The sequence below is a fragment of the Pseudopipra pipra genome, chromosome 20 (genome assembly GCF_036250125.1).
Source record: "Pseudopipra pipra isolate bDixPip1 chromosome 20, bDixPip1.hap1, whole genome shotgun sequence".
Taxonomy (NCBI): domain Eukaryota; kingdom Metazoa; phylum Chordata; class Aves; order Passeriformes; family Pipridae; genus Pseudopipra; species Pseudopipra pipra.
This window is the reverse complement of record NC_087568.1, coordinates 10196633-10223456: the sequence shown is the minus strand read 5'-3', so window position 1 is coordinate 10223456 and position 26824 is coordinate 10196633. Positions and strand designations below refer to the sequence as shown.

Here is a 26824-nt window from a genome sequence, read left to right as displayed (position 1 = left end):
AACTAAGCCCCGCCCCCATGACATAACCGCTCAGCTCCACCCGCCCATCAATGGGTCCGATAAGCCCCGCCTCGATAAGCATCGTCCCTCCCTACTAAGCCACGCCCCTTCCTGCCAAGCCCCGCCCCTCCTCGCCCCGGTCAGTCCCGCTCCTCCAAGGCGCCCTTTTAAAGCCCCGCCCACTTCCCCTTCCCCTTAAGCCCCGCCTCTTGTGACGCGTCCCCAGGCCCCGCCCCCCCGCCGGGACGGTCCCGCCGGGCCGTGAAGCGCCGCCAGTTCCTATTCCCGCTCCTATTCCAGTTTCTATTCCCGCTCCTATTCCCGGTCCCGGCCCCGGCGATGTTCGGGCCGGCGGACGAGGACGACGCGGATTTCCTGTCCCCGGCCAGCGGGTGAGCGCCGAGGGGCGTTGCGGCGGGACCCTCCCCATCCTGCCCGGTCAGGCCGCGGCCCCGGGGAGGGAGGGCCCGTGTCCGTGAGGGGCGGGCCCGCGGCCTGCGGGGCCCGGGGCTGGCACTGCCCTGCCGGGACTGGGCTCAGCCCCGGGTGTGTGCCCCGCCCCGGCCCCGCTGTGCCGGGAGCGCAGGGGGAGCCCGCGGAGGGGTCACTGCGGCCCCCCCGGTGTGCCCGGGGCAGGGGTTCCGAGAGCCCCCCGGGGGATCCCGGTGTGCCCGGGGCAGGGGTTCCGAGAGCCCCCCGGGGGATCCCGGTGTGCCCGGGGCAGGGGTTCCGAGAGCCCCCCGGGGGATCCCGGTGTGCCCGGGGCAGGGGTTCCGAGAGCCCCCCGGGGGATCCCGGTGTGCCCGGGGCAGGGGTTCCGAGAGCCCCCGGTGTGCCCGGGGCAGGGGCGCGGCCGCCCGGGGGTCGCTGCTGGTCCAGGGAGAGAAATCGGCGTTTTCACTTCCGTGAGGGGTTGGCGGCAGGTCCCGAAAGTGCCGATTTGGGGCCGGTTTCAGTTTCTGTTGGTACCGTATCCATGTGTGGCACATCCAGGTTTTATTGTATCCTGTGACTTGTTGCCGCTTCCAAGATTCCTCGCAGTTGTAATTCCAGCTCTGCCCACTCCTCACCCCCTTCCACGAGCTTCTGTTCAACAACTCATAAACTAATCCTCTTTCTTTAGCAAACTTAGTTATTTCTTTAAAGCAGGTCCTGTAAAATGCTGCAGGTGCACTGACAGTGGTAGTGCCCTTTGAATTATTCCCTTATCCCATGATACCAAGAGTAAGTTGAGCTTAATGGGTCTTAAATCAGTAAAACTGCAAACAACATCTCTTGAAGGAACAACCTACAGCGTTAAACCTTCTGCCCTTAGCTGGGAGAGCTTCTGCCATTTTAAAACTTAATGGGAGAACTTGTTTCCTGGACATTTAAAGAAGAAAACTTCAGGAGCTCAATGGTGGCTTCTCTGTTCTCGCAGTTTTTTCATTTTTGTAACAATCAACTGGTTTATGTGAGGCTGGTTCTGGTCATTGCTCCAGACTAACTGCTTTTTTTGTATAATTTAAGTCCTTTTTACCTTCAGTTTCTTTTGAGGAAATGAAACACTGTTGTACCACTTCCCCAACTCTTCATCTACAAGTTCTGATTATTCAAAATTAAGTGGCTAATTAGCATAGAGCAACTTAACCTGCAGTTAATTTATTTCTAAAGTATTGGTAAACACTTTGTGTTTGGTAGAACTTATAATTAAGGGTGTTCATTATCCATAAAGTCTGTGTTAAATCACAGAATGTTCTGAGTTGGGAGGGACCCACAAGGATCAAATCCAACTCTTAAGTGAATGGCCCATATGGGGATCAAACTCACAACCTTGGTGTTATTGGCACCGTGTTCTAACCAACTAAATAAGGTTAAATGATTTTATGTCTCTCTCTAGTGCCAGATTGGCCTCTCTCTTTGGTCTGGATCAAACAGTCTCAAGCCAGGGCAATGAATTCTTCCAGTTCACTGCCCCAAAGCAGCCCAAGAAGGGTCAGACAGCAGCTGGTGAGTAACTGGGCTGGAGTGTGGGGAACAAACTCAGCTGGATGTGTGTGTTGGGAGAAGGAGGGCCTTGGGAAGAGCACCACTGCAAATAATTCACTGAGTTTTCCTGAATTATGTTATCCTTTAGTACCCTCCCACACCCGGGTTCTCTCGGGTGAGTGAAATTTGGAACGCGAGTCTTTGTTTTCATTGATATTCTCCTGGAGTTGTTTTTCCCTGGGGGAGTGGATCGTGTCATGGTGTTGTCCCAGCTGTGTGCCACTGACAGACATTCCTGATGTTTGTTCCCAGCAGGTCAGGCCCAGAAGGCTCCGGTGGCCCCGGCGGCCCCGGCAGCCCCGGCGGTGTTGGTGGCCACCGCGGTGCTCGCCTACCGATAGTGAGTGTCCCTGGGACTGGGGGAGTCTGGGCCTCTGGAGCTCCCTGATCACACAGGGAAGAGAGTTTTGCAGCAGTGGGAGGAGACTGTTGCTTACAGATGTGTCTGTGTGGTAGAAGTGCTACAAGTCAAAGTTTCTGCTCAGGAGGAGTTGCAGGTGCTGCAGCTCTGGGTGAGATAAAGAGCAAGGGCTGGATGTGGCTGTTGCTGGAGCTGCATCCTGGGGTGCTGGGCTGATGATTACACTGCTTCAGGCACTGCTTCAGGCAGCTCTGGCAGAGGCTTGTGTCTCAGGCATTTCAGAATTGAGGCATGAGCAGAGTGGCAAACAATGTCTGATTGCTGCCATCATGTAAAAACTCTTCTGCCCTGGATCTGGGAGAAGAGCAGCTTTCATCTCAAACTCCATAATGTTCTGTGTTCTGTGAGGAAGCAAGAATGTCTCCAAGCTAAGCAAGGCTGCCTGACATTTTAGGCCTGAGGAAAGGGACATGAACTCTAAAAGAATTAAACAAATTAAAGAATTAAAACTCAGCAACAGCAAAGAGAAATGTGAGGCAGGGGCAGTCCTGCAGCTGAATGTCTCACTTGTCTTCCAGTACAAATGGGCAGTACTTGAAGCAAGGCAAGTATGGAGCAGCTGTCGTGGGGAACCATGCTGCCAAAGAGGTGAGGAACACTTCCTTCTCTGACATCTTAGTGCTCAGGGTTTGCTGGTGTGAGGTGATCTTTCTCTGAGCTCTCCAGGATGTCTTTGCTTTTGGTGTTGAGGTCTCAGTTCCTCTGTTGCCTTCCTGCCTCCACCCATTCACCTTGGTGACACCTTTCCTGCAGTCCATGAGGTTGTAAGATCTCTTACAACTTGTGCCTGAAGTAGTTTGCAATGTGTCAGGCACCTTTTCCAATCTGAAGGAAGTGATTTTGGTGTTTGTTCAGAATATCTTTGACAACTGGATCACAAATCTGTTCACGTGGAAATCAATATAAAGGAAAATCTTGTCCAATAGTACAGAAATGCTTTGCTTAAGCTTTGTATCAAAATTCTCCTTTTGGTATCAAAAATATCTCTCCTTCCCAAGTGTTCTTCTAAGAACATGACACTGAGATGCCCAAAAAGTTGGTGTGTTTAAAAGGAACTTTGAAAACTCTCATCTGTCCTTGCTGTTGGTAGCTGTGATGTTTCATTTCCCCCAATTCCTAACTCATGTTGTTTCATTACATTGCTTCTCCTTTGGCAAGAACAAAATAAATAGTAGTTTGGTAAACTTAATTCCTGAGTCAGGGATCTGGGAAGTGTTGAGGTGTGTTTTGGGGGAGCTGGAGAGGGCAAGGCTTGCAGAAGGAAACTAAACCAGGCTACCTGGGTGGTATTATATCCTACTGGGAGCAGTGGGTTACTCCCAGTTCATCCCTGAGTCTGCTGCAGGTGCATAAAGGAAAACACTGTTCCTTAGTAGATCATGTCTAACAGAGCCAAAGATGTCAATAAAATATAATATCTGTGTTGTTTAGTACTTGGAAAGCTCCCTCCAACTCAGTCTGTTGCTTTTCAACTGGTTGATCTAAAGCAAAGATAAGATAAGATACACATAAACATCCTTAACTTGGATATTAGGAAAAATTCCTTCATGGAAAGAGCTGTCCAGCCCTGGCACAACTGCCCAGGGCAGTGGGGGAGTCCCCATCCCTGGAGGGATTTAAAAGCCATGTGGATGTGGCACTTGGTGGCCTTGGCAGTGCTGGGGGATGGTGGGACTCCATGATCTTAAAAGTCTTTTACAGCCTAAATGATTCCATGGCTGTTTTATGCCATGTGTGGTGGGTTGGATGTATGGAAGGGTTAATGCACCATCTTTTTGCACTGTAACTGTGAAAAATGTGGAATTAATTAAAGCATCTTTTTTATTGCAAATTAATGACTCTGAATTGCTGGATTCCTGCAGCTAAATAAAACCCCTTGAAAATAAGGCAGATTTAATAGGCATTACAAAACTCTATTAAGTATTTTTGCTGTGAAAAATGCTGCTGCAAGGTCTTATTTATTTGACAAATAAATACTGAGCCTTAGGCCCAGGGCTTGACAAAGTGCTTTAGAATTGAAAATGTTTTGAGTTTCTGCTTCTTTGTTCTTTTTCCCTGCCCAATTCCTTGTGGAATCCAGTACAGGATCCTCCTCTACATCAGTCAGCAGCAACAGATCACAACTGCAAGGATCCACCCAGGCTTTGTGCTCACGGTAAGCTCTGGGTTAGGAATTGTTCACTGCAAACACAACCTGGCTCTGAAGTTCTTGCTTAAGCCTTGGTTTGTAACCTTTGAGATCAAACATCTGACTGACAGAGCAGGAGGTGTCACAGGGACTGTTCTGCTCCTCGTGCATTGCACAAGAGGCTGTTCCATCTGCCTCTTCCAGAGCACCTCCTCAGTGCCTTCCATAATCAAGCCCATACCCTGTAGGAGGTAAATTATTACCTCTGATGTCAGAGGAGATGTTTTGGGGGTTGCAGCCCTGCAATGGACACAAACAGCACAAAATTCCTCTTGCTAAGAATTTGTAGATAAGGGGCTGAGAGGGTACAAGTGAGTCAAGCAGAAGGAAATGACAGCAGGGAAATGTTTTCTCTCGGAAAATTGACACTCAGCATTTTCCTGCTCTTGAGAACAGTCTGGAGCAGTGTAAGCCCTAAAATGGGATCTCTCAGGAAGCTATTTTCTGCCAGTTTTACAGAAAATGGATGTGTTGGTTTGCTGTTCTTAGCTTGTCATCGGATGACATGAAATTTCTTGATTTGATAAAGAGGATTTTCACTCTGAAATAGTAGAATTTTAGTCCCAGTTTGTGACCAGGTTTTTAGTTTGTGGCCTTGCTTTCTAGTTTTATAAGCACATTTTTAAAGGATTAATGGATTATATATTCAGCTTCTGGTGATGTGGATTTTTAGAAGTAGGGAAAGAGTGACTTTTCCAATTGATTCTGGAAGTCTAAATATAATCAATATTTATGAAAAATAGATACACTTAAAAATCTCTGTATATACTATGAACTGAGCTTCAGAGAAGCTTGTGGAAGGTTCCCTGTGGCATAGAAGCTGCAGGAACTCTGAAGAACTTAATATTTGCTCAAGTATTTGAGTTACAATAATTCTTCCACAATAATAAGCACATAAATAAAAGCTAATTTGTGCATTCAGAACTTGGGCAGTAGAACAGCAGAGTTCTTCCTCTGACTCTACTTAATTTCAGTAGCTCTTATTTTAAGCTGCTTTTGGATGCAGGTTTTATTAGCTTGGTTGAATGCATCGTTTAATGTGTAAATGGGACTGATTTCCTTTCCCACAGGTCCAGCCCAACAATTACAGCACCTTCTATGATGATCAGAGGCAAAACTGGTCCATCATGTTTGAATCAGAAAAGGCAGCAATGGATTTCAGCAAACAGGTAACTGCTCACTCTGGGCCAGGGACAATTTGCTGGATTGTTTAGGAAAATGGGCAAATCAGGGTGTGTCTCTGAGAGCACCTTTATTGCTGGAAGATCCTGTGTCAGTTGTACTTTTTCATTGGAGATCAGCTTTGAGTGCCTTCGTAAGCAGATCTGTGAGGAACCTGCCTGGGTTTTGTTCATTAAAACAGGCAGGGAGCCTGTTAGTTCTGATGGGATTTTTGAGCAAGACTGTCAAGTAAGACCAATTTTCTGTAGAGCAGGGAGTATTTAATCAGCAAAATTCAGCACAAGGAAACATGGAATGCCTTGTGAGTGCACTTCTAACCTGAGCTTGATCAGTGCAGTAAGGAATACATCAAATTTGTAATGGGTGGAACTTGCTTCTGGTTTAATGGCTTTCCTTCTGCAGGTGTGCATTGCCAAATGCAACAGCTCCCCAGTGCTTGAGTCAGTCCTCTACCAGGATCTCCTCCTTGGAGAAGGGCAGGGAGTAGAAGCAGGAGACTCTCTGGAAGTTGCCTATACGGGTTGGCTGTTCCAGAACAACGGCCTGGGACAGGTAAAGACATTTCTGCTGCCTCCTGATACTGAGTGTGACAGTCCCTGGGAGGAACCTGCACCTCCAGCATAGTATTGGTGTTGATCTTACTGGTGTATTTTGGTCCTTTATGGCACTGTAAGTGAGGTCATACGCGTTACCTCTAGAATAATAAGGGATTCTGGCGTATTAGGACAAATTTCCTCACCAAAAAGGGTTGTCAAGCCTTGGCACAGGCTGCCCAGGGCAGTGGTGGAGTCACCATCCCTGGGAGTGTTCAAAAACCATCTGGATGTGGTGCTTAGAGATGTGGGGTAGTGGTGAATGTGGCAGTGCTGGGGGAATGGTTGGACTTATTAATCTTATAGGGCTTTCCCAAGCCTTAATGGTTCTGTGATTCCATTACTGCTCAGGAGGAGGTGATTGAAATGCTCTTAACTTCCATAGGCACTCTCAGACATGAATATTTAATGTTGAGTAGTGTTTTACTTGACCCACTCCTGTCCTGAAGCAGGTCTAAAGTCTGAGTCCCCAGCTATCAATTCCCTTCATTGTACTTCAGGAAATGGACTAAAAGCTGCAGCCAAGCTCTGTCTTAAGGCTGAGAATTAACTTTGAAAGGAGTGGGATGGGAAACAGCATGTAAGCAGAGATTCTGGGAATTTATGGAACGTGTAAAGTAACATTCAGAACCTTGAAACAGTTGGGAAATCCATGTGTTTTGTGTTCTTGTTCAACTCTGCAGGTGTTTGACTCCAATGTTAACAAAGACAAGCTGCTGCGGCTGAAGCTGGGATCTGGAAAGGTCATCAAGGTACAACTTCTGGCACTTTCATTGTTATGATTGAAATCTTAGAGCTTGGAATTGCTGAAGATCATGTTTAGGATTCATAGAAAACACTCTGTAACGTTGGCTCGCTCAAATTTTTTCTTCTTAATTTGCACAACACAGCCCAGCCTCCTTTTCAACAGCAGTGTTAGCCAGAAGTTGCCCTGTTTGGTAAAAAGGAAGCTTCCTGTTTTGAAGACCTGAAGTTTTTTGTCTTTATTTTTCTGGAAGTCACTTAATCCATTCCCTTTTTCTTGAGGACCCCTGTTTCTAAAGGAGGATTTCTATTTGAGAAGAACTATGGATCCTTCCCTGCTCATTGTGCCTCAGAAGCAGAGCATCAGATACACCCTGGAGGAGGGCAGGGGAGGGTGGAGATGACTGACAAGTTTTAGGCTGGTCTATACAAGACAGTTCTGCTGCTGCCAGTGGTTTCACCTTCCCAGTCAGATCATGAGAGGTTGACTCTGTGATAGTTTTTCAGTCCAGGGGGTGTGATGCTCCCTTATGTTACCATAAACCCAGGGTTTGAATCAGAGATGCTTTGTTCAGGTCACTTCCATTACCTGAGTAATTCATATATGACCTGTTACAAGTTGTCCTTTATTGAAGACATGTTATTTTTCTATTTATTTTGTTTTAACCTGTATCTTATTAATGTTGCCTGGGTGTCAGAGCCATCTTGTCCAACGCAGTTTGCATTGCTCTGATTTCTACATCCCCCTCACTACAACTGATTCCTCTGGGTGCTTTGTAAATCCAGCCAGAGCAATTCAGATTTCAGTGATGTGGAATCCAGTTCTTTCCCATTCTCTGTTGGAGCTGCATCTTTATTCTTAAGTTAATGTTGGAATTTATAACTGGCTGTTATGATTTGTGGTAAGACGAAAGTTTAGTCCTGCAGACTGAAAAGAAATAGGATTTTACAACTCTGTGTTTTGGAATCTTCTATAACTGGTGCCTGAAGTTGTCTTTATGGGGGTAATTAAAAGAAACTAATGTCACTGATCCAACTGTTGCTCTCTCTTCTGTTGTGTCTCTGAAAACCAAAGGGCTGGGAAGAAGGAATGATGGGGATGAAGAAAGGAGGGCGAAGGTACCTCATCGTTCCCCCGGCGTGGGCCTACGGGGCTCAGGGAGTGGCTGGTCGTGTCCCTCCAGACTCCACTCTGGTGTTTGAGGTGGAGGTCACGAGGGTGAGTGTCTCCTTCCAGTGTTTGTTCTACATCTCCTTTGTGGCTCTTGGGTGTCTGCAAGGTGGGAACCTGCTGTTGGCTCAGAAACTGTTATAAACTGAACACCTCAGGGAGATGTGTATCTTTAATTAAAGAACAAACAAACCAACCCAAAACAGAACCTAAACCCAGAAAATCCCTCCAGGCTGTCCACTAAGACACATCTGTTGTAACTGTCCTGGGATCTTTTAGTTGTCTCATTTGTGAGTCACTTGGGAAAACAGAATACTCCTGGAGGAATGACAGGATGTAAAGACTCAGCTTCTCCAGCTCTGAGTCAGTTGTCTCCTTTTACTTGGGGTGCATGAGCTCGACAGGGAGTAACATCACAAATAAACAACCTGCTGAAAATCTTTCCAGGAACCAAAAGAACCCATATTTTTTGCTACATGCTTTTTATAAGGTGAAGCTGGCAAAGGAATGCTCTGGTTCAGATGGACTGAGTGTGAGCTCAAGGGATTCTCCTGCACCTTCTCCAGTTCCCAGCTCAGATGGCTTCTCTGCAGACACTGGTTTATTGCCTCCCTCCACAATCCCTCCAAAGCCTGGGTAAGAAGCAGCACAGTTAAAACAACTTGTGGTATTAAAGATGGCAATGCCCATAAACACGTGTCACAAAGCTGCACTGACAACACATCATTTGGGTCCTCTGTGTGCCCAGCCAGTGCCCTCAGAGTGGCAGAGCTGCTGGCTAACAGGACTTGAGGAAATTTTCTGCTGGAGTGCTGACTTTCAGATTTAAAGCAACCAAGATGGGCTTAAATGAAGGAAGTCATTCCTCCACAGCTTTGCTGAGATTTAGTGTGACTAAGCTGTGTGGGTGCTGCTATAACAGCTGTCTCATCTCAGCTGGCAGCACAGTCATAAGTTTGAACCTTCTCACTCTACAACTCCCAGAAAAGAGGGTGTGGCCAGGTGGGGTTGGGCTCTTCTCCCAGGTAACGAGCAACTGGGCAAGAGGAAACTGCCTCAAGTTGTGCCAGGGGACATTTATGTTGGATATTAGGAAAGTTTCTTCACTGAAAGGGTGGTCAGGCATTGGCACAGCTGCCCAGGGCAGTGGGGGAGTCACTGTCCATGGAGATGTTCAAAAAATGCAGATGTGGCACTTGGGGACATGAGTTAGTGGTGAATGCTGGGTTAGTGGTTGGACTTGACCTTAGAGGCCTTTTCCAACCTTAACAATCCTATGATCTGTTTCTTAAATTAAATGGGTCACTCACCCTTTTCAGGGAGTCCAAATAAGTGCTCCTCTTGTTGCCATAAGTAGTTTGGTTTTGGACTTGGTTAAAACTGTTTGTACCAGAATGTGGGTGTTACAGTAATCAACAAAATCATCTTTCTGTAATCAGCTGTTCCACAGCCGTGGGACTTGTCCATAGTCATGTCCTGAACATATCTATAGATGTGGTTGCAAAGAATCTTCCAGGAGTGTAGGCTAAATGAAATGCTCAGGGTATAAGAGACTGTCAAATACACCTTCCCCTTGGAAAACCAGTATTTATAAATCCAAACTGCTGGATCCTGAGTTTCCTCGTGGTTGTCTCCAGTATGAACACACACCTGTTTGCTTTGCAGGGAGCCAGCTGTCCGGGCCAAGTCAAACTCCATCAGTGAGCAGCTCGCAGTAAGTGCTGGCTTCGCCTAATTAATTAGAAGCCTTAAGTAGGGAAGCTTGTTTGGTTTCAGCTTAGCATTGGGTGTTGCTTAAGATAAAGTGAGCATCATGCAAGCAAGACATGGAATGCTCACCTTGCTGAGAGCAGGTTAGTGCCTTGGTTTTGAAGGGATTAATGGTCAGATTTGATTAATGGTTGGACTCGTTCTTAGAGGTCTTCTCCAGCCATAATGATTCTGTGATTAGCAGGACCTGAGAACCTCAGTGCCAGTTTCTACTCTTAAATGCAAAGTTACTTTGACTCTGTGGATGTTCACAAGGCTACTTGTCCTTTGGGATGAATGGACAAGTTTTAAATGGATAACAAAGAGTGATTGGGACATTCAGGATAAGTTTGCATGGCTACATGAGAAAACTTCGTGTGTGTGCCTCAGGGTAGAAAAAGCTTCCTGAATTCACACATTTTCTTCTTATTGCTGTGTTTTGTGCAAGGATAAACTTTTCTATATAGTGACAGCAGTATCCCAGAAGGAGAGTGTATAAAGCAAGCCAGATTAACAAATTCATGGGGCTATCCTGTGTGCTTGAAAAGTAGTTCTTCACAGTCATTGAAAGAATGAAAGAGCCAAAATTATTAAATCAGAAATTTATAAGTGTCTGATCCTGACAGATGTGTCTGTAATACCTGAAAAGTCTGAGAGTAACTGTAAATGTTTCTTTCAGAACCCGGATGTAGCCAAGGCAAAGCTGATTTCTCGGATGGCCAAAATGGGGCAGCCCATGCTGCCCTTCCTTGCTGGGACAGCAGGGGGTCAGCTGGACTCCAGTGACTCAGAAATAGAGGTACATCACCAGTCACATTAAAAACACAAGGGTGTTTTTAATGCTTCTTCTACAGTGGGAGTTCCTTAAAGTGGAATCTGTAGCAGTGGCTCTCCTGTGGTCCCAGGAAAGCCTACTCTGGTTCTTTGGCAAAAAGGTTCCACTAGATAGTTCACCTGGGTTAACTGGGTAACACCTTCTTGGGCTCAGACTGTTTGCTTGTTCTTTAGCATGTGTTGTAACATGCAGAATGTTTTTAGGATCCAAATACACTGAGAGGGACAACCCAGCCAGTGGCTCCATCTTCCCTGAGACCTTCCCAGCCAGCTCATGCAGTGCTGCCCACAGTGTCCACACAAGGTAACATGCTGGGGCTGCTGTAGAGACATTCCACTTGTAGGCTGCAGGAATAGAGGATTCCTTTCAGGAATTTATAGCTAGCTTCTGATAAGGCTTGCTGATCTTCAGCTCCATAGGAACCCTTATCCATGAAGCACAAGACTGAATCCTTGGAGTGTTTCTTCGTGTGCATTCCTGCTTGAGGAAGAGCAACCACCACGTGTGAGCTGCTCTGTCACTGTGTGTGCTGGGGTGGCACTGAGACTTCTAGGACATGTGATTTCTAAGTGGGATCTTACAAATCCTTTCCCACTGAACAGCAATTTTTTTTAGAAATGATGGAAATCAGAGTGAAGGGAGCAGAGAACTGGCTCTGCAGTGGGCTTGACTTGTCTTCCCATCAGGGAATAGTCACATCAGCTGCTGGTCAGCTGAGCAGTGTTTAGAGTGAGCCTGAATAACATCTTGTGTCAATAAACTTCAGAGCTACCTTTGTTTCAATGAAAAGGGGTTGTCTAAATGTAGCTAGAAGTGGGATTTCTGTGAAAGATTATTCTTTTCTTGACCTTTTATCACTTGCTTGACTGGATTTAATTTTCACAATTCTGTCTATTTAGTCTTTTTTAATTTTTTTTTCCTTTTCACATTGTGTGAGTTGACCAATTTCTAGGTATTTTTCCTCAATTTCTCTCTTTCTTTTCAGTACCTCAAGCATCTGGTGCTGCACCCTCAGTATCTTCTGCTGCTTTAATTCCTGCAACGATCCAGCCCCACTCAGCCCTGCCTGGAGGAGCACAGAGCTTTCAGGTACCAACATGAAATCAAGGAGAATATTGGCACTTCTGTCCTTTCTCCCAAGTCTTACTGTCTCCTCCACTGCTGGGAGCAAGGACTTCATTGCAGCACGTAAGGATGAGAATTCCAGGCTATTTCCTGGGACTCAGGTGTCCATCACATGCCTCTTAGAACTTAATCAAAAAGAGCTAAATTTCTCTTTACTGATGGCTTCTTAAAGTTGAACTAAAGATTAGCCAGGCTTTGTTTAATGTCTGGTTTTGTAGTGCATACAGTAAAAACTTCCCAGCACTTGAGCAATGAGCAGTAAAATTGTGTTGCATTTTTGAGCCTTGTGTTCCAGTTTGCATAACTTCAGAGTGAGGTGTTCACACGCTCATCTTTGACTCTCCCTAGTGCAGAGTAACTTGCTTTTCTTAAATCTGAGCGAAGAGGGTAACTTTTTAAGCTGTGCTAACCTGAACACATATCTAAGCCTTGAAAGAAGAGTGAGTGTTATTTTCCCTTTACTATGACTGTTGTATAATTTGACTTTCCAACTCCTTAGTTCCTGGGGTTTTATTTTCCAAACATCATCCTTGCTCTTGGGCTTAAAATGTGAAAGCCACTGAACTGTGAGGATGGGGGGAAATACTAAACACCAATACAGACAATTCTAACCTATTGAACTTGTTCTGCAAGGCATATCCAGGAATGGCATTTGCTTACCCCCAAACTGCTGCATCTGCTTCTCAGCTCCAGCCTGTGGGTCAGATGTATCCTGCCCCTTACCAAGGTAGGTTTCAAAAAGTATCTCCTTCTCAGAGGGCTGCAACACCTGCAGTAAACTGTTTGTAATGATGATTTAGTAGCAGATTTAGTAGCCATACACATACACATTCATCCTGTCTGTATTGCTGTGCTGTTTCACAAATGGTTATTTTTCAATACCAAACAGAGGCAAAAATCCCCCAGTAAATATCCATCTTTTTCTTACTTTAAGAAATTTTATACAGTGTGAAAGGGGATGGAATCTCCAGGTGCCTTCCCAGACTGTGTGTTACTAAAGGAATTTTATAGCTGGTGCTTCCAGTTATATTTATAATTAGTAGTAAACAGCTGTTCTACCAGCCAGGGAAAGAATTACTAAAAGGCACAACCTGGGAAGGACTAAAGGCATTTAAAGAACTGTTTAGATAATCTCAGTTGTGTCCTGTAAGTCTCGAGCTGAGCTTTTCTTGAAGCATGATTTTTTTCAGTTCAGTTTTTGGGAGCCAACTTCCATTCCTGTTGTTTGATTGTACCTCTACTTTTGGAGTGCATTTGAGGGCTTTGTTCTTGTTGACCTGAGTGCTGTCACGTGGCTCAAGAATTTCCTGTGCTCACAAACCAGCCTGTTTGTGTTATTTGGGAAATACCTGCATTTTTAGTTTTCCAAATACCATGTCCTTTTTATTTCTGGGAAGAGAGTGGCTGTCCTATCTGGTAGGCTTCAAACTATGAAGCATTTCCCCTTGTGACTGTAGATATTTCTCCTTTCCCTTCAAGCTCCTGGGGATGTTACTTCCTTTTTGATGACAGAAGCTCGGCAGCACAACACTGAAATCAGACTGGCTGTGAGCAAAGTAGTGGATAAAATGGATCACCTGGCTGCCAAGGTGTGTATGGCTTTTAAATGACATTATTGTTGTGCTCTCCAGATTAGTCTGAGGAGTTGGCTCTGTTTAAATACCTAAGTTTGTAGGTGATACAGTAATTAAAATTCCAATATGATCAGAGCTTGAAGTGGTATCAGTTCAACTGCTATGAACAAGCAAAGGCTTGGGGAAAGGTGCTGTCTCTTACTGTCTTTAATATCATATGATTTATTGTTTGGGGAGATTCCCTGCCCCTCAGGAGGTGCCACAGTTGATTCAGTAGCCTGTACCCTGCAGCTGAGCAGCTGGAACAGTGAAATGCCCCTTTGCACGTGTCTGACTCTTCCCCACACCCATTCTAAGCTGAAGAACGGCTTGTCCCTGCAGGTGGAGGAGCTGAAGAAACAAAGCACTGCCAACAGCTCCCTGCTGCCTGGCATCTCCTCTGTCACCATGGAAGCCTCCATGATCATGAGCAACATCCAGCGCATCATCCAGGTGAGCCTGGCCAGCCTGGCTTGGCTAATTCCATCAGGAACTGGATCCTGCTGTTATTCCTAACGGGAGCAGCTATAATGGCTTGGCCCAAATGACCATCCACCCATGTGATCTACTTTTGCACATCCCAAACCAGTGTGAGATACACAATGATTTCCACCCCTGTGCTCCTCAGCCGTTTGGGGGTTGGGTGCTTTCTGAGCCAGAGTTGTTGGTATTTTAATAGGCCTTGGCAAAAGTTCATGTGAGAGAAGTTCAGCCTCTTCCCAAACCATCCTGGACTTAACCCCCAGCATCCTGCAGAACAGTGTCACAGCTGAAGTACCCATGTTGCACGAACCACCTACATGGGGTTTTCACTACTTAGTCCTATGCTTTTTAGCTTTTCTTAACAGCTGCCTTATAATCTTGGGGTTTGTGGGTGAAAAAGCCAACCAGACACAATATTCTCTAGAACGTGGCTTGACAGCCACTGTCCTGTGGACAGGACAGGAATCCTGTCCTGTGCCAGGATTCCTGCTGAACACAGCACGGAGCCTTCCTGGGATGTCACCCAGAAGGGAATGAGCCTCACCACTGCCCTGCATCTGTACAAAACAGAGGTTTAGGAACTGCTGCAAGGAAGCCTAAGTTGAATATTCGTGCTGGGCTCTGCTTTAGGAGAATGAGAGACTGAAGCAGGAGATCTTTGAGAAGAGCAGTCGGATTGAGGAGCAGAATGAGAAGATCAGCGAGTTGATCGAGCGCAATCAGAGGTGAGGGGGGAGAGGGGGCAACCTCTCTGCATTTGCACTCTCATACTTAGACTGGATTGGGCATAACTGAGAGGTGTTCTTTAGGATAAAGCCATATTCTGATATTTTTAATTTTTTTTTAAGGTATTAAAAAGGGGGGGTTCCCCCTCCCCCTTCTCTGCAGGGCCTGTCTCCAAAGCTGGGATTTACAGTAAAAGTGAGTGTGTAAAAGGGGGGAAAAAACCCTCCTGCTGTCTTTGAGGACACTTACCCTGCTTATGGGTGTTGCTTGACTTTTGCTGGCTCTTTAGTAAGGGGGAAGAAATTGTAGGGAATGTGGTGTCCCTGGTTCAGCTGTGCTGATATCAAGGTATCGAAACTCTTGACTGTGTGATAGGAAGGTTATACACTTCAGAGAGGTAAAACATTTATCCCAGCTGATAAATTTTGTGCCAGGCACACCCATTTCACCCCTCTGAGACCAGACTCTTAGTGCAGGACATCATACAAAATGGCCTGGGACTTGTCATGAAGGAAACAGAACTTCTGTGCTTTGAAATCTCACCTTTCTGAATGAACCTTCTGTTCCAAGTCATATATTTCCAGAAATGCTCATGGAGTCTCCTCTGTTCACAGGTATGTGGAACAAAGTAACCTGCTGATGGAGCAGAGGAACCATTCACTGCAGGCAACAAACGAGAACACACAGGCAAGAGTGTTGCATGCAGAGCAGGAGAAGGTAATGGTGACATGAGCAGCCAGGAAAGGGGCTGGTTGTTGCACTAAAACATGCTGAATGAAGCTTTCTTAGTCAAGGCCTTGTCTTCTAAGACAACTGTAGTTCTGAACTTTGTTTTGAGAAAAAAATTGAATATTTTGTTGACTTTCATGACAAAAGCAGCGCATATATAACTGGGTATAACTGTAGGTCTTCATGCTTCAATGTTAAGTGATTTATCTGTGCCTGATTTATTGTTAACTGTGCAGCTACATGGCCAATGTGTTGAGGAGTTTTGTGTGACAGGGCTTTTGAGTTGAAAATACTTCATTTATTTGGTTGCAGTGACAGTTTTTTATTCCTTCTATTTAATTGTTTAACTATTCACTCTGTTTAAACAGAGTGAATGTAGCTTTAAAAAAAATTATTTCCTACTAGAGTTTCTTCACTGCAGTTTTGCACTTTTTGTAATACTAATCAAGAGATGTTTGTTTCTGCCAATAACACATTGTGGTTTTGTGAAAGGGACTGTTGGGTAATAGCTTTTAAACCAGCTAAATGCACTTATGCATGGCTGCATATCCTGCATATCCTCTTAGGCCAGCCTAGCCCAGCTGGGCTGGCTCTGGGCTCTGTCCCTGCATGGTGTCTGCTCTGCTTTCTCAAGCATCAGCTTTTTAAATTACACCAAGCCTTGCCCTGAGCTCCCCTGCTGAGCTGTGTATCCTCCAGTTCAAATGTGAGCTGACAAGTGCTTGCTGTGCATGAGACCCATAACTTGGGGCACCTCAAAATGACACAAACTGCAGCTTTCCAGAGTGTGGTAACGAGCAGAGCAGGGGTGGCTGATAATGGTGTGAGCAGGCAGGGAAGGGGGGCTGTTTTTCCACCCAGAGCCCAGGCTGCATACCCATAATGTGTGGGCAGTGTGAGAGATTCTAACCAGGAATAAGTCAGATTGAAATAATGAATTAAATTCCTTTCTCTCAGTGAGGACAGCATCCAGCTTGCACAATTAGTAACTTGGGGAGGAATCATCTTTTGGAAGTATGAGAGATGATCTTCAGGAATCTTTTGGGCCTCATCTTCAGTAGGACCCCCCTTGATTCAGCAGTCACTGCCTGGGTGATGATGTCACACAGACTTCAGGCCATACCAGCAAAGCCATGACTTGCACTGGGAGAAGATTTCCCCTGGTTCTCTGAGAGTATTGACTGTAAATGTGAAGGCTGGTATTCCTTCCTCTTCCTTTTGTCTAACCCAGCTTGCCCTGTGACTGCAACCCCTGAGATCTCTAGGGACAGACAAAACCAGGGAGGAGAATTCTAAGCTATTTTATCTATTCTTTACTTACAAATAAGGACTCACCACTTGTTTGGTGGCACAGGCCAGGCAGCTGTACCCAGGGTCACCAGGAAGAGGTGTTAGTAGGGTGCTGTTTTGGGGTTATAGATCTTTGGCCCTGGCAGAGCACACCACAGCTTTAGGGGAAAGCTTTGTGTACCAAAAGTAACACCCCACCTCTGCAGTGCAGGGGAGGGGTCCCATGCAGGACTGTCCCACCTCTGTGGTGTGTGGCATACCTGTAAGATGACCTTTAGTGTTGTTCTTTTTACATCAGGCTTCACTACCTTTTTCTGCCTAAGCTTTCACAGTTCTTGGAGTAATTTAAAGGCTTCTCTGGCATGCCTTGGGCTCCTGTTGTATGACGCATTTTGCTTTTCTGCTGATGAATGCCTCTGCTTTTCAAGTTGTGTTCTTAACCCTTCCTGTTTCCTGTCACTGCTTTCTCTTCCCAGCACATGCTGCCAGTGGATCGGGGCTGGGACCAGGTGAGGCAGTGTCTGCTGACTGTGTAGGTGACAGATGGTTGTGCCCCAGGCAGTGCCAGCCCAGCTTCCTCTTGAACCAGCTACAAACTGATTGGCATGAAAAGAATTGTCCCAGGCTTTGAATTAGCACCAATTTCCACTTGGAAAAGGGCTTTATAATGGGCAGTGTAGCCCCACTGCCCCCTCATTTGGGGAACCCTTTCCAAGAACTCTGTCACATTGCTACTGGTTCCACCTCTCCATGGGAGAAACAGGATATGATCATGTCATTGTCAGAGCAGGTACAGGTCACACAGGATTCTTCCTGAGAGCTGGAGCTGAGCTAGTATGGACACTGCAGAAACTACATCTAGTGACACTTCCTGCCACAGGAATTCCCATTTTTGTTTGCTTTATTTGCCATTAAAGGCAAAGGCAAGTGTTAAAATAACCTTTCCATGTGTTTCAGCTGTGCCATGGGTTTGGTTTTAGCATGCCAGGAGTTACTATGGCAGTGAGACACTTATGGAGACATAAGAGGACAGCAGATCTGGTGTTAACCAGTCTCTGAAATGCTGCCTCGTCTTTAAAATGAATGGTGTGGTATCCCAGCCCTCAGGGTCAGCACATAGTCATCCTCACCATAGTTGGAGCAGTTTTGCTCACAGCTCTTCTCTGCCAGAAGGTGTTGGTCTTAGTCTGAAGAGAATTCTCTTAAGGGGATAAAGCAGAGAGAAAATCCAGTTCTCCTGAACTTACCAGTAACAAGACAGTGAAAGCCTGCTGGGAATCTCAAAGCAGGCATGGATGTGGAAGCTGTTTAGGTGTTCCCTGTGCAAGTTCTGTCTTTGCAGAGCATCCTGAATTTTGTGTGTCGTGCAACGAGATTGGGAACGTGACTTTGTGTCTTTGTCTTGGTGCCTTGAGCCTTTCCTAATGTTGTTTGCAAGTTGTCTAACAAGCTGTACTACTGCCTGGCTTTCTGTGAGTCACTAAACTCAGCAATACTGAGTCTAAACAGGTCAACAGAGGACTGTGAAAACTCTGCTCTGAAATGTTGGCCTTGCCCATGTGGGCAGCTCGAGGTCTGCTCTGGGGGCAAGGTGCTCTTTTGGCTGGGACAAGCCTGTGTTTTATGTGGCTCCTCAGGGATTTGTAAGCTTATGGAGGATAATTAGATATTGGAGCCCAGGCTTTGGTGTTGTCATACCCTGAAAACTCTGAGCAGAGCCACCACACACTTGAAAACACTTGAGCTTTCCAGGAAAACTCACTGAGTTGAATTAATGTGGTGACGAGGTTCTTGGTGGCCTCGTGCAACTTTCTAGTCAGTGTGGGCAGGTTACAGCCAAATAACTCACAGTAACATGGCAAAAAAGTTACCTCTGCCTCTTCAGTGTGGAGATGTGTTCCCTGATAAAGCCTCCAGCACCTTATCAGCTCCTCCTGTGAGAAGAGTTCCAGCGCCTCCTCACGCATCCTTCTTTTCCTTCCCTTTTCCCTGCTCCGTTTTGCACTGCAGGCCAAAGTTGCAGAGGAGCTGGCAGCTGCCACAGCCCAGGTGTCCCAGCTGCAGCTGGAGCTCACAGCCCACCAGAAGCAGGAGATGGCCCTGAGGACTCAGCTCTCTGCAGCCGTGCAGGAGGCCGAGCGGCACGAGGCACAGCTCAACAAGCTGCAGGCACAGGTGGCAGGTAAGGCTGCTCCTGCCTGTCCCCTGGGAGCCCTTCATGTCCCTTGTCCTCTTTTATAAGTCATAGTTTTTTCCCTTTTTTTCCTGGGGTATCTGCTCCTGCTTTCCCCAGCACCAGTCACGGGGGATGTGTGCACTGACACGTCTGAAGGGTGTGTGCGTCCTCCTTACTGCTGAAAGTGGCCAAATCATCCTGTCACAGGGGGGATGCCTTTTGTACAACAGTCTCTTGGTGTTTCTGTCCAACATCTTACAGAGGACCCGGAGATGAGGGGGTGAAAAGTTAAAAGCTGAGGGGTTCATCCCCCTGTGCTGGGCACTGGTGGGGCCCCACCCCAAATCCTGGGTTCAGTTCTGGGCCCCTCACAACAAGAAAGACATTGAGGGGCTGGAGCGTGTCCAGGGAAGGGAATGGAGCTGGGAAGGGTCTGGAACACCAGGAGCAGCTGAGGGAGCTGGGGGGGCTCAGCCTGGAGAAAAGGAGGCTCAGGGAGGACCTTCTGGCTCTGCAACCCCTGACAGGAGGGAGAAGCTGGGGAGGGAGGTCGGGCTCTGCTCCCAGGGAACAAGGGACAGGATGAGAGGAAATGGCCTCAAATTGCACCAGAGGAGGTTTAGGTTGGAAATCAGGGAAAATTTCTTCACAGAAATGGTTGTTAAGCATTGGAAAGGGCTGCTCAGGGCAGTGGTGGAGTCCCCATCCCTGGAAGCATTCAAAAAGCATGTGGATGTGGCACTTGGGGGCGTGGGTTAGTGCTGAACACGGTGGTGACTCTGGATTGACAGTTGCACTTCATAACCTCAAAGGCCTTTTCCAACCTTAACAATTCATGATCCTGTGAGAAGCGTGGCCGTTTCGCCGGAGCTCTTGATAAATTCAGCCCCCACTGCAGGCACCAGCAGAGTTATTGACTTCGTTGTGCAGGAGACACTGTTCCTCCCCATCAGCCCCCAAGTGTGTGTAGCACTGAACCCCCACTCTGGTTTTGCAGAGCTCCAGGAAGCCTCTGAGGACACTCGGAGCAGATTCAAAGCTGAGAAGCAGAGCCGGAAGCAGCTGGACATGAAGATCACGGCGCTGGAGGAAGAGCTGACAGACCTGAAAGTGGAGAAGGAGACCCTGGAAAGGGTATGTCCAGTGCCAGCACCAGAGGTGGAGGTTTCAGTTGTTTGCTGAAAGTTAACCCAACGTTCTTGCTTTTAAATATACAATTTAAGTAAATCTTGACTCATCTGCAGGCAAAGATCCCTGTGCTGCTGGATCCTTGGTGCTGATTTACTGGGATAAGGTTCCCTGCTCTGAGAATTTCTTTCTGCTTGAGGAAGAGAAGCTGCTTTGGTGCAGTCTGGCCTATTCTGTGTGGTCTGTATTGCAGAATCTTGCAGAGAGGAAGAAGAAATCCCTCTCAGAGAGAGCTCAGGCAGAGGAGGAGATGGAGGAAATACGCAGGTCGTATCAGCAGGAGCTGGACAAGCTCCGGCAGCTGCTGAAAAAGGCACGGACTTCGACTGACCAGGCAGCAGCAGAGCAGGTGAGGGGTCAGGGGAGTTCTGCTCCAAGTCTGGAAGGCCTTTAGGAAACCTACAGGTAGGAAATAGTTGTGAAAATGCTCAGGTAGTGGAAGAATGAAAGCGTTACCTGCTTGGTTTTCAGGGTTAGTGTCAAACAGAGGAAAGGAGAGGGACCGAGTTGAGTTTGTAGCAGAGAGAAGACAGGACTGCTGAGAAGTGAGGGGCTGCTTAGAAATATGCCAGGAGATCTAAAATCTGAGCCAGACCTTCTGTCCAGCCTGAGGGGCTGTGGCTGGATCAGGGAGGTGTGGGCAGGAGCAGCTGCAGGGCTGCACTCTGTGCGTGGGTGTCCCAGCCCAGGGCAGATGTCCAGCCCCACGCTTTCACCACTTGTGCAAATGCAGATCACGTGTGGGTGTGTTCCTAATGATCTCTCTCACTTGATGGGCAGCTGTCACTCATCCAGGCAGAGCTGGAATCCCAGTGGGAAGCCAAATGTGAGCGTGCCCTGGCCTCAGCCAAGGAGCAGCACGTCCGGCAGTACCAGGAGGTGTGTGAGCAGAGGGACTCCCTGCAGCAGCAGCTGTCCCAGCTGGAAGAGAAGGTAAAGGGCTGCTCCTTGTTGCTGAAATGGAATGCTAAATAGCCAGTAACTGCAAAGAACATCCTCTCCCACCTAACTGTGGCTTGACTTCTTAATTTCTTGATGGTTCTGGAGCTTAGTCTCGGCTGTGGGATGTGTCTGCACGTGCAGTTCCATGGGTTGGTGGGCTCATGAAGGAGGGAGAGCCAAGCTGAAGCAACAGCTACAATCTCTCCTGCTTATCTGCACTGCCCTGAGTGGCTGTTTCTGAGCAGAAGGTGTTGTGAAGTGGGTGACACTGCAAGGGGCTGTAACTGGGGGGCTCTGGTTCTTGTGTTTCAGCTCACAGCTCTAAAACACTCAAAAAAAGCAGAGGAGCAAAAATTGTCAGAGGTTCAGCAACGTTTGGAGGAACTGGAGCCTATCCAAGAGAAGGTAAAGGGAATAACAGAGCATCTGGATGGGAACTGGAGTTAGGGATCACTAGCCTGAGTCTACCTGTGTCCAGAAGAACAAGGATGTGAGTTCCAGAATATGAGAGGGAAGGGATAATGTCACTTGGCCTGCAGCAAACCAGAGGAGGTCCAGAGATGAGACCAGCCCTTGCTTCACTGGGATCTCAGGAATGCTGCACCCATTCTTGGTGTTACTTGGGAAGCTGATGACACAGCTGTGGCTCTCCAGGGGTCTGGTGGCTTGAGTGGCCTTGTTTTGATGCCGTTGCTTTCAGCCAATTCTATCAAAGCCCTGCTTAAAACTGCACTGAGGTTTTACCTCAGTAAACCCCCCCCAGATCCCCCATCCCTGGTGAGGCTCGTGGTGGAGGTGCCTGTGGAGCTGCTCTGACTGTGGTTTCCCTTGGCAGTTCTCAGCCCTGCAGGCAGATGCTGTGGTGCTGAAGGCTCGCTATGAAGAACGGATCCGAGCCCTGGAGAGGGGTCAGGAGGGATCCTCACCTGCAGACTTCACAGAAGAAGTGAGCTGGACTCTCCAATACTTCTCCTTACTAAAATCAGTTTGCCTTGATTTGTTCTCTTTGGGCTGATATAAGGAAAAATACTATTTTTTCCACAGAGCAATGTGATTTTAGTAGCCAAGTCCACAGAGGAAGGAAGGGTGGGATCTTAGAATCAGTCATAGAATGGTTTGGGTTGGAAGGGACCTTAAAGATCATCTCATTCCACCCCTTGACATGGACAGGGACACCTTCCACTAGCCCAGGTTGCTCCAAGCCCTGTCCAACCTGGCCTTGGACACTTCCAGGGATGGGGCAGCCACAGCTTCTCTGGGCAACCTGTGCCAGGGCCTCCTCACCCTTACAGGGAGGAATTCCTTCCCAACATCCCATCTAACCCTGCCCTCTGGCAGTGGGAAGCCATTCCCCCTTTGTCCTGTCACTCTTTTAAATAGTCTCTCTCCATCTTCCTGCTGCCCATTGTTGCTTGATTTTTTTTTTTTTTTGGTTGAGACTTAAGATTTGTGGTTTAGATTTTAAAATTGAAATAATAGTAAGAACTAAGTGCCAGTCTTGGGCATGTGCAACCTGCCTCAGTTTGGGAGGGATGGGTTTGGTGTATATAGAATGGTTCTGAATGAAGGTGGTCTGGTGTGTCTGCATTATGGGGATTCTTTAAAAACCCACATGTGTGCTTGCATTTATTGTTTCTTCACCTGGAGAAGGGCCTGATGTTGAGTCCAGTGCTCCACATAGCAATGAATCACATCTTTGTTTCCTGCCTTACTCTTTTCCAGGTAAAGAAGATCATGAACAGTGTGTTCCAGTCCCTTCGGGGTGAATTTGAGCTGGACGAGGCCTACAGTGGCAGGACAGTGCTGGGGGTTGTCATGAACACTATCAAGGTACCACAGTCATGAGAGACACGAGGTGATTGGTGTGGGAGAACAGTTCTTGGGCTGAAGACTCAGATCTTTGTTGTGAGTCCGAAATAACAGTGCAGCAGAATTTGTTGTGGGTGCCAAAGCAGCCCAGGAGTAGGAGTGGTGCAGGAACCTGATGGTTTGTGTTCAGTGTACAACCCACGTTCTCTCTGCTCCATTTTTCAGACTGTGACACTGCAGCTGCTCAACAGGCAGCAGGAGAAACCAGATCATGACAGTGAAAAGGAGGAATCTGGAACAGTGAGACAGGAGGGGTCACCTGGAGCAAAGACTGACCACCAAGAGTCTGTGCAGAATAGCCCAGCACAGAGTGTTGCATTCCCAGCTGATCCTGGGGAAACAACCACAGGCCCCATGGTGTCTGAGCAGGAAGGCAAGACTGCCCCTCACTCTGCCAGGCCTGGAACTCCTGAGGAGGAGCAGGGGATGTGGAGCAATGGGGTGGCAGAGGAGCAGAAGGTCCAGGGGGAGCATCTCTCTCCCACAGCCAAATCCCACCAGGATCCTGAGCCGGGGCCTGTACTTGCAGGACAGCCTATTCCTGAGGAGGAGCACAGGCAAGAGAGCAATCCCACTGGGAAAGCTGAGCCAGAACACAGTCCCTCCAGAGTGTCTTTGCAGGCAGAAGTTGCAGAACCTTCTGTTCCAGAAGCCAAGCCAGCAGTGGATGTGGCAGCACTTCCAGCAAATCCAGCTGTGGAGCAGAAGGCAGAGGAGGCTGTGGGAGGTTTGGAGCCTCCTCCCTTAAATGGGGAGGAGGGGAGTGGCTCAGACCCATGGGATGGAGCTGACCCTGAGAAGGAACAACCTGCCTCGGTGTCCAGCACAGCAGAGCTGGGCTCAGCTGTCACCAGAGAAACCCCAGGACAGCAGGAACAGGGCTCCAGCCCCAGGCAAGGAGATTCCAGGTAAGGTGTGATGCTGGGATTCCACAGTGCCCCTGTCCTGGTACAACTGTGCCACTGTTGCAGGGCAGGGTGTATGTGGGGCCTGCAGCACCCTCAGGGTGCTGGCAGTGGATGGCACAAGCCAGGAGCTGGCACAGTCCAGGCTACCAGGGCACAATCCACTGGGAACAGCCACAGAGCAACCCCCTATCTGGTAGAGCCAATGGAGAACATTTCCAGGGGAGCACAAGGGAAGTCTGCAGTTCCTGTACAACCTGATACTGGAGGCTGCCAGCTCCCAGTGTCACCCTGCACTGGGGAACAGTTTGTGCCTTAAAAGTTTATCTCTGTGACAGAGCTTTGCCATCACTCTGTGACACAACCTGTAAAACCAAATCCCAGCCTCTGTGAGTGAGCTGTTCATTCTTTATCTCCTTGCAGCCTCTTTGAGGATGACAACTTCTTTGAGACAGCATCTCCTAAACCACTGAAGCCTCGAGTTCCCTCTGAAGAAGAGGATGAGGAGGAAGTGGTATGTATTTGGGTCTTTCCAGCCCTGGTTCAGGCATTAACCTGTAGCTTGGCTGTAAGATCCTCCCCATTGCAGGGAGGGCCTGGCTGGCTGCTGCTGAAGCTCAGAGCTCCCCACCCATTCCCTGTGTAAATCAGGAGTATCTGGTGTTGGTGATGGAGGTGGGAGGGGGTTACCTTGGCTGAGGGAGTGATGGCAGACTGCTGCTGGCATGAAGTCAGTGGGACTTGCCAGGTTAATGGAAGGGTTTTAGTGTCTGGCCCCTCTCTGATCCCTGTTAGCCTGTAAGGAGCTCCTGGAATCAGAGGCACAGAATCCTTAAGGTTGGAAAAGATCTTTGAGGTGATAGAGTCCAGCTGTCAGTGTAGCACCATTCACCATTAAACCTTGTCCCCAAGTGCCACATGCACACATCCCTGTCACTCCAGGGATGGTGACTCCACCACTGCCCTGAGCAGCCCATTCCAACACTCAACAACCCTTTCCATGAAGGATTTTTTCCTGGTATCTAATCTAAACCTAATCTAACTCTTAAGGCATCGTATGAGACATAAAAAAACCCCTGGTAATGAGGCTTCCTGTTCTCAACTCCTTAAAGCTGATGGAGCAATTTGGGTATCAAACACCAGGAAGCTGCTGAGACTGAGCATTCCCCTCTGGTTTGCCTTGCAGAGCATGAAGGGCCGTCCCCCTCCTGCCCCACTGTTTGGGGATGATGATGATGATGATCTGGACTGGCTGGGATGAAGGTCTGGCTGGGATGTCTCCTCTGGGCACGGCCTCTTCCTGTGCACTGAGCACTTGGCGAGTGGGACACTTGGGAATGAGCAGGGACTTCCCTGCAGTCCTGCAGACTGAGGGGCTGAGAGCAGTGGCTCTTGTTGCACTCGTGGGCACTCTCAGCCCTGTTGCTCTGAGCTGCCAAACACACGGGGGTTGGAGTGCAGGAGCCAACCAGTGCCACAGCACATCCTGTCGCTGTCCCCCTCCCTGAGCCCTGGATTCCTGAACCTCAGACTCCCTCCAAATAGGAACTTTGTGAAGTGCTTTGGCAGGACCCTGCAGGGGGAACAGCCTGTTTGAAAAATCAGACTAAAATCTCCTTTTCTTCCCCAGTGAAGATCTCCTTGGAATACTTCTTAGTGCCCAGGGTGGCCCAAAATTCCCTGCACCTTCTCACCACTGGGTATGAGCCATGTGCTGCTGGAGATGAGACTCTAGACAGGGGTTCTCTTGTGAGCCACTGGCTCTGCACAAGCAGGGGGGACCCCTGGGGGCTGAGGTGGTTCGGGTGGGCACTGAGGCAGAGCTGTGGCACGGGTGGTGCTCACCCTGTGAGTGGTGCTGACCCTCAGGGCTCTGTTAGACCAGCCCCTGGTGGTGGCTGAAGGAGCCCAACCCCTGGCTGTGTGTTGAGAAGGACCCTCAGGGCTCACAGAGACCTCCCAGCCAGCTCCTCTCCTCTGGCCACAGCTGAGGGGATTTTTGCTGGGCTGTGTTTCCCTGGCAGTGGGAGCAGCAGCACAGTCCCTGCAGGCAGCCCAGCCCCTCCCCTGTGCCTTTGGCTCTGCTGCTGTTCAAGTGTGACCATCACAGCACAAAGTAAGCCCCAGTGATGGTGAACACAAGCTGTAACCACCCCAGGCTGTGCTGGGCAGGTGGGGTTTGGGGTGTAACCCCTCAGTCTGAGGGAGCCAGGAGGGGAAAGGAGCGAGGACAGAGCTGGGCAAACAGCCTGGGGCTCTCACAGCACTTTCACTCTTCACTTATCGGCACTAACACAGCCTAAACTAGCAGCCCTTGATGTCTTTAAAACAAGTAACTCCTTTCACTTAATAAAATGAAACAGCTTAAGCTAAATCTACTGCAATTTAGTTTCTACAACTGCCTCTAATCACCTGTGACTGGAACTACGTCTGTGTCCTCCCAAAGGTGATTTTTTGGGAGGAAAACACCCAAAAGAGCACTGGATGTTCCTGTTGGGGTGTGGGGCTGGTCCCTGTCCCTGCCCCTCACCCTCAGTGCCACAACTTGCCAAATGCAGCTGAAATTTGGGCAGAGACCAAAGCCTGTGAAACAGCCACCCTGGTGCCAGGTACCTGAGCTGGGGCTTCCTGGGAGCCACTCCAGGAGTTAGTGCTGACCCTGATGGTGTTTGAAACCTGGATTTTCTCTGGGGCTCCTTGTGCTGCTCCCAGTGTTGGGGCCCTGATGTGGCCTCTGTCCATGCACTGTCCCAGGGGAGGTCATTGCTCATAACTAACAAGTTCCACTTCTTGTTCCCAGTTACAAATAGACAACCTGAGGGATTTGCATTTCACTTCTTGGAAAATAAAGTGCAATTAAACCTGTA

General features: G+C 48.1%; 1 protein-coding gene across 3 annotated transcripts; it reads left to right on the top strand.

Moving 5' to 3' along the window:
• The first annotated feature begins 220 nt into the window (after window positions 1-220).
• FKBP15 (FKBP prolyl isomerase family member 15) lies at window positions 221-26824 on the top strand. 3 transcript variants are annotated; one of them, XM_064677165.1, is made up of 30 exons: window positions 221-392; window positions 1880-1989; window positions 2284-2368; window positions 2968-3037; window positions 4530-4604; window positions 5708-5806; window positions 6222-6371; window positions 7096-7164; window positions 8232-8375; window positions 8818-8963; window positions 9993-10041; window positions 10756-10875; window positions 11115-11214; window positions 11897-12000; window positions 12670-12763; window positions 13516-13625; window positions 13992-14102; window positions 14763-14857; window positions 15473-15575; window positions 17354-17386; window positions 18888-19059; window positions 20051-20187; window positions 20435-20590; window positions 21022-21174; window positions 21496-21588; window positions 22019-22129; window positions 22906-23013; window positions 23218-23960; window positions 24381-24471; window positions 25144-26824. In XM_064677165.1, exons 1-30 carry the CDS (start codon window positions 340-342, stop codon window positions 25216-25218), a joined length of 3759 nt encoding a protein of 1252 aa, XP_064533235.1. In that variant the 5' UTR covers window positions 221-339; the 3' UTR covers window positions 25219-26824. The 3 variants fall into 3 exon arrangements, with proteins under 3 accessions (XP_064533235.1, XP_064533234.1, XP_064533236.1); XM_064677164.1 differs by having other exon boundaries at window positions 2281-2368; XM_064677166.1 differs by lacking the exon at window positions 17354-17386 and having other exon boundaries at window positions 2281-2368.